Source organism: Dermacentor silvarum, unplaced genomic scaffold (genome assembly GCF_013339745.2).
Source record: "Dermacentor silvarum isolate Dsil-2018 unplaced genomic scaffold, BIME_Dsil_1.4 Seq651, whole genome shotgun sequence".
Lineage (NCBI taxonomy): Eukaryota > Metazoa > Arthropoda > Arachnida > Ixodida > Ixodidae > Dermacentor > Dermacentor silvarum.
In genome coordinates this window covers 13,591-28,204 of record NW_023606577.1, presented here as the reverse complement: position 1 = coordinate 28,204, position 14,614 = coordinate 13,591, and the positions used below count along the sequence as shown (strand labels likewise).

The window sequence follows — 14,614 nt, the reverse complement described above, 5'->3', positions numbered from 1 at the left end:
ACGCAGATGTCATTACTCCTTGTGAGGGCTGTTGTAGGAGCATAGCGATCGAGCGACCGAGCGAGATAATTATCTGTATGCCGTTGCATCGATCATGCTGTCATTTAATTAACACCATTGCGCACACCATTTATATTGTTACAATGCGTGGCCTATCCGTAACAATATATGTTGTAAGGACAATTAACGTACTACATCGTTCTATATATAAAGAAACAGTCGTTCTTGGTAATTTCAGAGCCCCCAACGATGCTGAATATATATAGCGGGAATATTGCGGAAAAAAGCGCCTAATAAAAGCACTTCCCACAGTTCGATAGCGTGTGACCATGCCTATCTTCTAAAGGCTCATGCATACCGGGGACTGGCAGTGGTTGCGCGACCATTCCCGACTGCAAGCGCGATCGATGTGTTGCCACCGGCTAGCGCGACCTGGGGCCGTATTCTGAAACGTTCGCCTAGGCGAAATTTCGCCTAGGCGAACATTTCAGAATACGGCCCCTGCCGTTCACCACACCAAATTCCTCGCGATAGTGATGTCGTTCACGTCTGTTCTCTCTGCCATCACCTCGTGATGCCGACGTCTTGTTCCATTTGCGACTATTTGCGAACAACTTACGCAGCGGGGCTGCCACAGTACTTATTTTAAAATAAATGATACGGCCGTCAAAACCACAAAATGATTGTGAGGTACGCCATTGTCAGAGGCTACAAACTATAATTTTGACCACCTTGGCACCCTTATGCGTGTTGTATGCATGGCGGAATTGTATTCGTGCGCTGCGCATTTGCGGTGTCTTTAACTGCAGAGTTTCCCCAGATATACTGCTAAGTGGAAAACTAGCACTATGCAGTGGATGATGCAGTCTGCAGACGTGGTTGCGCGAAAAGGCCGTAGTTATAATTGTGACGGTTTTCACATGGCATGGCAGATGCTATCTGGAAACCGGTGGGGTTGGGGGGGGGGGGGATCCAAGCTTCTCGCCCCCTTCGAAATAAAGTCTTGGGAATCCTACTAAACGAACTGCGTTTCAAACAAGCTCGAAGCTGCTCGAAGCATATCCGACCTCGCGAGGGCGCCCGCACCTGCCGCGTGCATTGCTGCCGCGTGCGACTGCCCATTTAAATGGTTGTCACTGGCGCAGTCTACAAGGTGCGTGTTTTTTATAGAAATGGTTAGGACTTTATTTATTTTATTATTATTTCTTCTCCATCAGGGCACTGTGTGGTGCCCAACAATGCAAAGGGAAGCACGATCATCATCGTCATCATGTATTTCGTAGTCAATCCAGGATCAATCCGGAAAGTGGCGAAGTGAAGTCAGTGCAAATATCGTGCTACACAACAATGGCCACGTCGGGTACGCCGAGCTTTGCTTTCGTGAAATACCACGACGGTGCCAAGGCAATAGTGCATATTTCACTGATAAAGAAGTATGCCCCTACGTCGGTGAACGAACTGTGCAAGAAAAAATTGGTGTATTGGTGCGACACTGGACTGCTGTCGGACCACAGCGATGAGGACTATTACCTCGCGGACATTGTGGAGCTTGGTGGTAAGTGATTTTCATTTGAATGTATCAACTGTTTCGACTTCGACGCTGTACCTATGCTTAGATTGTGCCGCATGCGTACGGATAGCTGTCGCGCACCGCAAGTTAGGGGACGTAAACCGCCGGGCATGCAAAACGACGCTAAAAGGGATACAAAATATCGCAAGGAAGACGTGGGGCTTTCAGTGCTCAAAAAGGCTCCTGTAGCACGTTTAGTGAAATTACAGCTTTCTTGGTGCGTTTACAAACTTCACGGATGACTAGACTGTGCGAGTTGGCAGTGTTATCAAAGAAGCAGTTAACGAACGCAAAATGTGGAATCATGCTCGGTGTCACTTTCAATACTTTGAACACACCTATGTTCGGTTTCTGCGAACAGACCCTGTCGCATCTGTCGTAGCTTCAGATGAACAAGACAGAGAGAGAGAAAAAAAGGAATTGACTTGTATTTCGTGGGGAAGGCTGCGGCGTCTAGAGAAATGATGCAGGTTATATGTAGCCCAAAGCGTGCACTTTCGTTTGGTGATTGCCAGTCCTACAATGAATGAACGCGATTGTATTTTTCTCTTCGTGGTTGTAGGGACGCGGGTCTTCGTTTATCTTGTATTCAATGCTCATTCTATCAACTATGCATTGAACCCATCTTTTGAGCAGTATGTCTAAATGCATATAGTAAATAAATGCAAAATCTTCTATGGCATAGTATGCAACAAGTACAAATAAATTGTTTAGCTAACCATATTACAACGGTTAATGTAACTGCTGTGCTAGCAATTCGACCAACATGTTTAATTTTTGTATGCTTTCATTCTTGATCTTGTTTTTTGTTCTCTTTACTGTGCTATAGTAACAAAGGCAGACCTCATACAACGGTTGACAAAGCGGAAGATATCCGTGCCAGAATTTATTTTTGATGGAGACTCATCTGCAACAAGTGGTTTGGCGACGAACGTATGTATTAGAAAACAATACTATCTTTGTGTAAATCATTGTAGTAATGGTATGTACAACATTGGGCAAACTAATAAGCAAAGAGTGAGGTCCCTTTCCTACTGCCAAGACATTCACTTACCATACTTATGCTATCCAAATTTATTTACCGTAGTTCACACACAAGCCACAAATTTGCATGGCTTACTGCATAATAGGAAGTGATTCGAAATAAACAGGGCAAGTTTTCTTATGTTTACAACAATCAGGCTGTCTGGGAAGAACAGTGCCGTGTGGCTGCTGCAAACTGGCGCTCGATCCTTACAGATGAGATCAAGTGCATGTGCCCTATGGCTCTAAATACTGCCAATAAACAGGATTTAGAGCTGTATATCTGGAACTATATTCTGCTGCAACAGGATATGACCTTATTTTTTGGAGCATGCTTTTAGCCTCGGAAGCGCTGCAATTTATTTGCGAGATAGAATACAAGTCCACACTTTTTGTTCTGTTTAATGGGCTTCTCACTAGATTTGAGTATTGCAAATGCACAAGCGCGTCATGTAAATCATGACACGCTTGTGCAGCACTGCAGAAGGTGAATGAAGACCAACTAGTACCTATCCATATTTCTCGCTTTATTGAAAGCAGGGTGTTTCAGACCCATTAAATTTAACTAACTGGTTTACTGAAATGGAGATTAAACGATCTAATGTGCTGGCATCTAGGAAAATAGTAATGTATGTGTTCTAACAATTGTTAAGCAGCAACAAGCATCCCTGTGTTGTCTTTTATGTTAGCTGCCAACTACACTTGCTTGTACTCCATGTTGCAAGTAGTCTTTTGTGGCACTGGCAATGTCACAATGGCACAGTAAGCAAAAATATTTAAATGTGCCTTTGTGCATTCTGTTCCAAAGGCGATTTATGTTTAAAACTTGCTGATGAGAAATATGAAAAGGGTTTCTCTTTCTTAATTTCTGCAAACTTACAATTTTGGGGGGCTTTTTTTGTTTTTTTAGTCGCAGGTTCCTTCAGCGAAAAAGGCCGCCCGCAATGTGCAAGCCGCAAAACGCCGCAAACTGGCGAGGTTAATGTCCGATGATCAGGGCACGAGTTCTGATGATGGTGAAGATGATGTTGTTCCAAAAAAATTGCTCTTGGCAGAGCAGCAAAAAAATGCAGCCCTGTGTCGGAAGCTGGCAGCACTCCGAAAAGAAAAAGATGAGCTGCAAGCACGTCACGACCGCCTGGAGGACCACCTTCTCAACAAACTGGGTGAGCATTAGCTTACAATATTTAAAAATGTGTTGGGCTGCATGCAAGGGTTAAAAGAAATTGCAAAATACCTACACTGTACACATTCTTGATAACATTTTAGCAAGAATGTGTCTTAGCAAGAATATGAGGCCCTCGTTTAGCAAGAATGATGTAATGTAACACCTATAACAATATTTGGAAAAATTAGTGTTGTTGCATGCGGGCAGGTGCATATCTCTTGCAAGAGAAAAATAGATGCATCACTGCTTGCAGTTGTGCTGCTCTTTCACTTGCAGAAATCTGTAAATGATTCAGGATGGACCTGCCATGGTGCATGGAGAAAAGTTGGTGCATCACTGCTTACAGTTGTGGTCGTCCTTCACTCGCAAAAATGCGTATATCATTTAGGATGAACCTGCCATTGTGGTTTAGTAGCTAAGGCATTCCGCTGCTGGGCAGGAAGACGCAGGTTCATTTGCTGGCCATGGTAGGTGTACTTCAAAGGGAGCGAAATGCAAAAATATCTGTTAATTAGATTTAAGTGCAAGTTAAAGATCCCCAGGCAGGCAAAACTAATCCGGAGTTCCCCACTACGATGTGCCTAATGATCATATTGTGGTATTGGCATGTAAAACCTAACAATTTATGCAATCTCTAGCTTTCATTTGAATATGAGACTGGTTGCTGTCATATTTTTTATAACCAGTTCTCTTTGTGAATGGTTTACGTGAACAAGCAATAACAAGAGAATAGATGATGTATGTGGTGGTAATAGTTGCTTTGTTTCTTCCTAGATTCCTGGTTCACAGCAACTTGCCAACGTTGTTGCAAGGTATGTACACTCTCTTTGTGCAAATATAAGGGGAACTTAGTTGGCTCAGTCATTTTCAATAATTAGAATTGTGATGCTTTTAATTGAGTACAAGCTGGTCTTTGTAGCTAGCTGACAAAGGGAACATCCTTGGTGACTTAGCAGCTAAGCTGTTGTGCTGGTAAGCATGAGGATATTGATTCAATACCAGGCCATTGCAGCTGCATATCGTGGAGGGCAAAATGCAAAAGCTCCTGGGTACTCGAGAGTTAGGTGCACAGTAGTGCACCTAACCCCAGCTAGTGAACGTTACTCGGGCGTCTCACTACGTTACTACAGCATGCCTCTAACCATATAGGGGTTTTGGCATGTAAAACACCATAATTTTAATAGCTGACAGGAATGACTTAGTTCATCTCGACTTTTTAAGCCAAAGATTTACAACAGTAGGCTTCAGGGAACTCTAATAACTTCAGAAAAGGGGCTGGGAAACTGCTGCTTAGCATTACGAAAAGTAAGTGCTGTTTGCTGGTATGTTATAGAGCGTAATCTTTGTCTCTTGTCAGCAGGAAGCCGTACATTTTGCTGCATTTTCGGAAAAGGTAGGATTTAGCTCCCTGAAGTTTCGTTTACTGCCATTATCGTGAAGCGAGCGTTGCCCGGCGTTGGCAGTTTCGTGGCCCTCGCTCGCTATGCGTGCCGTGATATTTCACGACTCGCACTCAATATTCTGGTTTCAGCCTCACTGGCTCTTTGTTCGCACCACGTGCCCTTCTCCTCCACTTCGTCTCTCTTTTTTCCTCGAGCACTCCTTGGGGCGCCTTGTGTTAATGCTGCCTTTCTTTTCAGGAAAACAGTGTGCCTTGCCCGAATGCCACACCTCCAAATATTGGTGCAGATGACAGTGGAGCAGCAGTACTTGCTTCCCAAAGCTCAGAGGTATAGTAATGAAGCTTCTATTGACCGTAATTTATGGCATGCCTTTTTTCAGTGAAGACAATAGTTGCCCATGGGATTATTCTCTTTCAAAGAGCCTCTATCATGCAGCAACCTGCAGATGAACCGTGCGAGGTTATGTGCAGTCAAGTAGGGTCCTCAACGTTTCCTAACTTCTGTTTGCCTGGCATTATGTATACATGCAAGGAAAATAACAAGCGCTATAAAAATGACAACTATGAACATGGCAGACATTTTTTATCGCAAGCTCGGCTACTAGATGTGGTAGTCGATGCCAAAACTACATCCTCGTCAGAACTTCAGAAGTCATTCTCGTCAGATGTATCATGGCTGTCCTTGGCATCCCAAACGACCTCCTCAGCACCATTGAGTACAATCTGTGTGCAGCATTTCTGAAATCCTAATCTGGGTTGTTGCCGCTGGTAGGCGTCTTACGAATCCTTTACCCGTGTCACAACTTTGCAGAGACAAGAGCCTTCTTGTGGCGTTATGGCGGCATCGTAGCTTGCCGATTGGTCTCTGCTACCCCGCAGAACCCGTGTCTCGAAAAACCAGAAAGCATGCTGCTACCCTTTGCGCAGTAGATGGACAAATTGCTCCTGCATTTTGTCTTCTAATTGTTTGTGTGCTCATTTTCTAGTGTATGTTTAACCGGTGGGATTGAATAACTAATTAGCTTATACCTGAAACACATATTGCAGAGCTAGAATGTGTTGGCTGCAGAACTTGATAATGACAGTATTGTTGTCATTTGCAGGAGTCTGACGTTGCAGTGCCAGGGGCCTCTATTATGCTGCAACCTGCAAATCCACCATCGCAGGCCGTGCGCAATCAAGTAGGGTCCTCAATCTTTGCTAACTTCTATTTGCCTGGCATTATATATACATGCAAGGAAAATAATAGGTGGCTCAAATGTACTGAGAATAAGATCAATATACCTAGGACATTGGCAGATATATGATAAACTTTATTGCTACTACCGTATTCACTCAGAAGTAGGTCAACCACTAGTATAAATTGACCCCTATATATTGACCTCACAGAGGAAGAAAAAAATATTTAAATATAGATTTGCTTTAATCTTATGAAAACCCACCATAATGTACAATATAGATTTTTTTTGTCTTGCCCTTGCGGCAGTGGCCACAGCGGCCCTATAAAAATGACAACTATGAACATGGCAGACATTTTTTTATCGCAAGCTCGGCTACTAGATGTGGCAGTCGATGCCAAAGCTACATCCTCGTCAGAACTTCAGAAGTCATTCTCGTCAGATGTATCATGGCTGTCCTTGGCATCCCAAACGACCTCCTCAGCACCATTGAGTACAATCTGTGTGCAGCATTTCTGAAATCTAATCTGGGTTGTTGCCGCTGGTAGGCGTCTTACGAATCCTTTACCCGTGTCACAACTTTGCAGAGACAAGAGCCTTCTTGTGGCGTTATGGCGGCATCGTAGCTTGCCGATTGGTCTCTGCTACCCCGCAGAACCCGTGTCTCGAAAAACCAGAAAGCATGCTGCTACCCTTTGCGCAGTAGATGGACAAATTGCTCCTGCATTTTGTCTTCTAATTGTTTGTGTGCTCATTTTCTAGTGTATGTTTAACCGGTGGGATTGAATAACTAATTAGCTTATACCTGAAACACATATTGCAGAGCTAGAATGTGTTGGCTGCAGAACTTGATAATGACAGTATTGTTGTCATTTGCAGGAGTCTGACGTTGCAGTGCCAGGGGCCTCTATTATGCTGCAACCTGCAAATCCACCATCGCAGGCCGTGTGCAATCAAGTAGGGTCCTCAATCTTTGCTAACTTCTATTTGCCTGGCATTATATATACATGCAAGGAAAATAATAGGTCGCTGAAATGTACTGAGGTTGAGGAAATACTTGTTAATGACAGTATTGTTGTCATTTGCAGGAGTCCGACATTGCACTGCCGGCAGTTTTTGCTGAGGTTAATGGCAAGGTGAGTTTCTCTTTTGTTATTGCGATAGCAATTATACGGACAGTCCAAGCTAAAATTTGGGGCTGTCGATGTGGTGGCTCGTACATTAAGGTCCAAGTGCAATAAGATCCTATCAAGAAAAAGCATTTGAGAGTGCACAGTCTTCATGCGGGCGGGGTTGGGATGACACTGAGTCTGCCCAAGTGGGAGGGCGCAAGTCGCTGGTGAAGCATGTCTGTCTTCTAGTCAGCCTGGCCTGGGGTGGTCAAGTTATTGCTTCTTGCTGCAGACGTAAAAAGGGGCCTGGGTGTGCCCTATCCTAGAAGTTTTCTGCAGTATTTCTTAAGTTTGAGTGAGCCGAGATGGCTCTTCACTTTGTATCAGTCTCTCCGCCGGCATCCCTGGATTTCTGCATACCTAATGTTGCAGCTCACTCTATCTCAAGGAAGCGAGAAGCTACTCATCGAGCGAGATGTGTTTGTGTTTTGCCTGTGTGTGCTGAGACCGTGCTGATCAATTTAATTAGTATGAGAATGTTTGCTGCATTATGTGGGGCCGATTAAACTACTAACTATTTTATAGCTGTTAGATGCTTTGTTATCGCTATCACTGTTTTGCCTTTCAAGCGAAACTGACTTTTGTTAAATGAAGAAACATATACTATTCTGCTTGCTTCTGTACAAGTGTGTGGCATTATAGGATGGATAGTTGGGCTAGTTGGTATTGTACTCCAAGAGAAACAGTGCAGGAATATCGAGACGAAAAAAGAGGTGACACATGCATGTGTAACTTAAGTATAACATTTATCTTTTTTTGTGAGGGTGCATGGTGCACAGGCTTCAAAAGTGTTTTGGAAGTAAATTGAACAGTTCTACTTTATTTGATTATAACTGAGTAATTGGAGCATGCCTGGGGCAAAACCATTTGTAGCATTTGTGTATAGTGATAACCTTAACAGCTTTTTTTGCAAGCCTTAGTTGAAGCATGAATGCCCTAATTGCACAACTGCATGTCCTGCTGTGTCCTGTGTTATGTACAGTCTGTTTCACACTTAGGGGAAATCTCGGAGCGCATTGCATCGCGATGCGGCGAGCGCTGGAGTCGGGTGCCAGAAGCAGCTCGCGCAGGCGCAGACGCTCGAGGCGCGTTATCTTGAACCGCGTCGACTGCTCGACGCGGTTGGCGGCCAGCCGCGTCGAGCAGTCGACGCGGTTCAAGATAACGCGCCTCGAGCGTCTGCGCCTGCGCGAGCTGCTTCTGGCACCCGACTCCAGCGCTCGCCGCATCGCGATGCAATGCGCTCCGAGATTTCCCCTAAGTGTGAAACAGACTGTACAGCTTGACAGCATGGCCTCCTTTAATGTGAAAGAATTATAGGCTCCATCACATGAAAATTCATTGTCGTCCGGTGTGTCCGAAAGACTGTACCAAGAGTGGTCGATTGCGCAAACATTAAAAACACGTAAAAAATGCTTGGATGTCAGATTTTTCAGGTAGGCTCCTGTAAACAAAGCAAATTGCTTTGATGAGAAAGTTTGACGGACTGGGTGGGAAATAGAACCTGGTACCCCGGGGTGCAAAACAAGCATGCTTACCTGATGTTATGGCGGCTCTTTGGTACGGGCTGACCTAAATTAAGGTGTGCCTAGTGCGTGTGCCATATTGCGCGCGTCACATTGAAGCCATTTGGTTGACTAAAGGTGCTTTCAGGTTCCCACACGTAAACAGTCTTAATGTGTCTCTGCCGTCCTTTATTGCAGGTACACCTAGGAAATGGTGTGTTCGTTGACAAGGAGAGGTGGGACCTACTCCAGGGCCGTGGCCGGGACTCCCTGTTCTGCAAAGAACTGGCGAAACTGGTGTGGGGAGTCCCGGCACTCAGGGGTAGGAGCGTCACTGGGGCTCTTTGTCGCCGCTTTCTTAAGGACACCAATGCTGTGGAAAAGCCGGCTTTAAGCCCCCATAAATTGCAAGCTGTAGGCAGTAAGTATCATTCACATTCTTTCAATTTTGTTTTTGTAATGGTTGTAGCAATGCATGTATAACACCGAAATGACTAATTTTTCAGACGCATTCGATGCATACCTTAGAAGATGTGCCCCTGAGGAAGAGAAGAAGTTGCGGCGCTCCAAAATGAATAGATACCTGGCAGACATGCTGAGGGATCTAAAATAAGCATGCAATAGTGTACACATACAGGGTGTTTCAGCGAACACTTTCAAAAAAATCACAGCATATCCACGGGGTGAATGATGATGAGTGGGCGAAGCTCCGGAGGGAATCATCGGATCTCCCGCTTAAGGGGATGCTAGCACAAACGCGTTAGAAATGTGCAGTACTCTCTAGTAAGGTGGAGCGGCCACAGCGTCTTACGCAGCCATTTACACATGCCGGAACGTGCACCGCGTTTGCCGACGCCATCACATGACTGCTGAGATAGTATACCCCCGTATTCATAAACGCTCCTCGACTTGAACTTGACTTGCCACCGCTTTGGGCAGCGCGTTCGAAACGCGTTGAAGGTAAGGCGGAGAGGCCACAGCGTCTTACACCAGCTTCTTACACGGGCCGTAACGCGCTAGCACAAACGCGTTAGAAACGCGCTAGAAACGCGGCCTTTCGTTAATGTTGGGTATTTATTGCCATCGTGGTGCGTGTGTCCATGTCCGCTTCGTGGCGTAGTGGGCTAACGCCGCGCGCTCGGAAGCGAGGGGTCCCTGGTTCGATTCCGTGCTACGGACACAACTTTCGGAATTTTTTTTCTCATTTTTCTCAGACTGGTTACACACTACTACAACGACGAGGACGAACGGGTGCCGCTATAAGGAGCTTCGCCCCTAAAAATTCTGAAAGGTTGCCTGTGGCAGATAGCACAATTGTAGCTCATGAGCTGGTCTACTCGATGAGGCGAACATTACTTGCACAAGAAATCTTAAGGCATAATCAAATAATTAACAGAAATTCAGTGATTAAGTTTAACTAATTACCTGATGGCCCATATTGCAATTCACAAATTGTAGCCGTGGAGTTCGCAAGGCGGATACACTTGGAACGAATTCCCGGGATGACGCCAGTTTCGAGATATTAATTCCCGAACATTGCGGAGAAATGCATTGGCGTTCCAGTTGGGTTCTTAACAAAACATCGCTTTATGCATTGAAGCACAAAATTAACTGGAACGCCAATGCATTTCTCCGCAAAGTTCGGGAATTATCTCGATACTGGTGTCATCCTGAGAATTAATTCTAAGTGGATCCGCCTTGCGAACTCCACAGCTACAATTCGTAAATTGCAATATGGGCCATAAGGTAATTAGTTAAAAACTTAATTAGTGAATTTTTGTTAATTAGTCGATTATGCATTTCAATTTTTTGTGCAAGTAATGTCCGCCTCTTCGAGTAGACCAGCTCATTAACTAGAATTGGGCTGTCCGCCACAGGCAACCTTAAATAAATTTTGAAAGTGTTCGCTGAAACACCTTGTATATGTAAATGCAGTAAACCTCCTTAATTTGAAGTTGTAGGGGCCATGGAAAATCTCAGGATTAAGCAAACAATAATACGATCCAGACTAAGATTTAATTACAATTTTTGTTGCTACTTTTCTTTGCTACAATGTGGTACTTTTATTTGACGAATTTTGGATTACTGAAAGTAATCAGTGATGCTGGTTTGTCGCATCCAGTAGTTCGTGGTTTTGAGGGTAATGTTTGCCAGCAGGCCAACTACCGTATTTACTTGCATAATGACCGCATCCCTGAACTCTGTGGCATAAAAATTTGTTTCCCCTCCTTCATGCCCTGATAACACCCCGTACGTACCGTCATAGCAGGTAACAACGGCATTAACGACACGTGTTCACTATTTTTTAGGCACCTATTGCGCACCGTGCTTTAACCCTTTTGTGGTCAATCACGTGAATATAGGCTTCGCGAACAAATCAGAAATGGTCTATGCGCCATATATTTACGGCGCTGGCTGCATCTCAAGAATTAAGTGCTCTAATTTTCTAACTTACCCAGCATGTGCTGGCACTCTATGGGAATAAGGGAATCTTTTTGTTGCGCCAATGGCTTTTGTATTCCGTTTCTTTTTTTCCTTACTCCGACGCGTGTATACTACCGCTTGCACATCCAGGCGTGCAAACACTTTCTGCTCATTTAATGCTCACAGGGGCGCGATTACATCCGTTCACAGGCAGGCACTGGTACACACAAATGATGCCGCCGTGCCAGCGTTTACTCTTTTTATTTTTGAGGCTCGCGCAAGCTCATTGCATCTCGTTGGCAATAAGATGAAGGATTAGCAGAGGTTTCTCACTCTTTGTTTTCTGATGGACGCATATCCATAGAGCTTTCCTGAATGCGCTCGCCTATGCAGTTTGATTACGTTATGGTCAGATTATGGTATACCAAGGCAAAAGATATTTTTTTCTCACTTTAGTTTCAGCTGAACAAATTACGGTAATAATATTTTGAAATAAGTCTCTGAATAATTTATAAACGTGCAGTAAAAAAAGCTACCCGTGGGGGTCGCATTTGGCAAAAAAAATCCACCTTCAGAGGGTTTTGCCCTGGATCAGTATGTGCAAGTTGCACTCAATATAAAAGCTTTGGAGTGTGCACTTGAGCACAGCAACCATGCTTCCGGCATGCAAGCACGAACAGAACACTGTCCCGCATTATTTTTCTTAATGGTGACATTAGATGCACCGTATCATTAAACAGCTAGGCATAGACAACAAGAACCCATGGCCACAGCAGAAGGTTCATATTATCGAGGTTTAACTGCATGTAGTTGTGTAAATAAAGTGTATACTGGTGTGGTAGGAGGACGGCAATTTAATGTTTGTGCTCGGTGTGCGGGGCCGAGAGGTGAAATGCGCGGGCTTTTCAGTGCTTGTGTTCGGTGTGCGGGGCCGAAAAGTGCGGGAGTGCGCGTGGCTGGTGCGCGTGGTCGGTGCGCGTGGTCGGTGCGCGTTCCACGACAGAGCAGCTAGAGCGACGGAGCCAACAAGCTCAGCGGAACGGGCCAGCTCGGTGGGCTCTCGCCAGGCTCTGCTGATCGAACGGCGGGCCACGTCTCGACGTCAACGATCCCGACCCTGTTAAACCGGGCTTCGCCACGGTTCGCTGTCCCTGGAGGCCGAGCTACCGGACGGATCCTGCGATGGTCGGGCTTCGCCCCGGCTCCCTGACGTTCCGATACGGGCTGTGCTGCGGCGTCCAGCGCCGTTGCGGCGTCCAGCGTACGGGCCGCCTCCTTGCATCAAGGAAGACGACGATCGCCGGGGGGCGCTGCGCGTGTTCAGCCATCTTGGCCATCTCAGCCAACAGTCCCTGTTGATAAATCTTGTCCCGCTTCTACCTGTTTGACACCCCGTCACACATTGGTGGAGGTGCTGGGTATTCTCGCCAGACGACGGAGCTGCGGTGCGACCACCATGGCACACCCAACCAGAATCTGCTTCTGCGCCGCGGACACCGATTGTAGAAGTCCAACCCCGAGACCCTGGAGCGTTCAACGGGACCGATGGTATCAACGTTGAGGAATGGTTTACGCTATACGAACGGGTGAGCGATTCCAACCACAGGGACCTGACAGTCATGCTGGCCAATGTGGTGTTTTATCTTAGTGGAACGGCGAAGTTGTGGTATGACAATCACGAGGCCAACTTTGGGAGCTGGGATACATTCAAACAAAAGCTCCGTGACCTGTTCGGTAAGGCCTCCAGTCGAAAAATCGCTGCGAAGCAACAGCTAGCTGTCAACCCGCGCCCAGACGTCCACGGAATCATACTTGTCGTACATACAGGATGTATACTGGCGCTGTGCCGTAAAGCTGACAGTAACATGCCAGTCTGACAAGGTTGGCCACGTCCTGAAAGGGATAGCGGATGACGCATTCAATTTGCTGATGTGCAGAAATTGTGCTACTGTTGATGCCATGATCGAGGAGTGTCAGCGCTTCAAGCAGGCTTAGAGCCGCCGTATTGAACGACCATTCGCCCGGCTTCCCAACACCGCTGCAACGTCTTCATGTGAAGAGCGGCCGCAATCTAACCTTTCGGCCGAATTGACGAGGATTGTTCGCCGCGAAATCGAGGCAATGGCTCCCGATAGCCTCTTTACCAGCTCTAACGCCGGCTACTCGAGCGCACCAGCGGTTTCACTCGTCCAAGCCATCGTGCGAAACGAACTCGCGAATCTCGGGGTTCACGCTGCTTGCGCCGTTGTCAGCCCGACTCCCGCTTCCGGGGCCCCGACATCGTTCTCTCGGTATCCACGGTTCGCTCCACGATCTCGGAACCCTGCTGATTGGCGAACTGAAGACGATCGGCCTATCTGCTTTAACTGCCGCCGTGTCGGGCACGTTGCTCGCTACTGTAACAACCGCTGGTCGTTCCCGCAACGTACTCCATCCTTTGGCCATGCTCGCCGCCTTGATTGCAGCCCTTTTGAGCCACTATCTGCGGCACACCATTACAATCCTGATGCTGCCACGACATGGTCCAGCCGCTCTCCGTCACCTAGAGGTCACCAGTCGCATTCGCAACCATACTGCCGTCCGTCCTCCCGCTCCCCGCCACCTCGTCGCGCCCCGTCGCCAAGCAACCGTGGCTCCTTCACTCCGGAAAACTAAACGATGCAGCGCCCGGAGGTAACGCTGCATCGACGACTCTGCCCCAAAACCCTCTAGTTACTCTGCCGACTCGACGGTGTGTGTTGGACGTTGATGGCGTGACGAGTTCTGCACTTGTCGACCCTGGGGCTTCTATTTCTGTCATGAACTCTGGTCTTCGCCGTCGCCTAAAGAAGGTGGTCACACCTGCTGTTTCCCACGTTTTATATTGGTAAATAAAGTGTTTTCAATGTATAACGGCTCATTCCTTAAATGCAGGCACACATATATTCCCCAAGGTACATCGCAACTCTAAAGGAGTTAAGTTCTAGAGGGCATGGCAGGTATATGCCCGGGCCAAGTTGAATGCAGAGAATCATTTCTAGAAGGCCTTCTATAATGTATACCTACTCAATAAAGAGCTACACTAGGCAAAATTAATACAGAGCCCGTCACAACAGGGCTTCTTCATGTAGGTGGTGCATGAGATACCAGCCTACAATTAATAAATATTTGTTGTGCAGCACACAAACCCAAT

General features: G+C 46.3%; 1 protein-coding gene across 2 annotated transcripts; it reads left to right on the top strand.

The window, feature by feature from the left end:
• The first annotated feature begins 1,291 nt into the window (after nucleotides 1-1,291).
• LOC119435361 (BEN domain-containing protein 5) lies at nucleotides 1,292-14,334 on the top strand. Of its 2 annotated transcripts, XM_049659811.1 has the most exons (10): nucleotides 1,292-1,555; nucleotides 2,400-2,503; nucleotides 3,504-3,759; nucleotides 4,536-4,573; nucleotides 5,402-5,491; nucleotides 6,267-6,344; nucleotides 7,221-7,298; nucleotides 7,430-7,477; nucleotides 9,217-9,439; nucleotides 9,525-14,334. In XM_049659811.1, exons 1-10 carry the CDS (start codon nucleotides 1,348-1,350, stop codon nucleotides 9,629-9,631), a joined length of 1,230 nt encoding a protein of 409 aa, XP_049515768.1. In that variant the 5' UTR covers nucleotides 1,292-1,347; the 3' UTR covers nucleotides 9,632-14,334. The 2 variants fall into 2 exon arrangements, with proteins under 2 accessions (XP_049515768.1, XP_049515769.1); XM_049659812.1 differs by lacking the exon at nucleotides 6,267-6,344.
• Nucleotides 14,335-14,614: the final 280 nt, after the last annotated feature.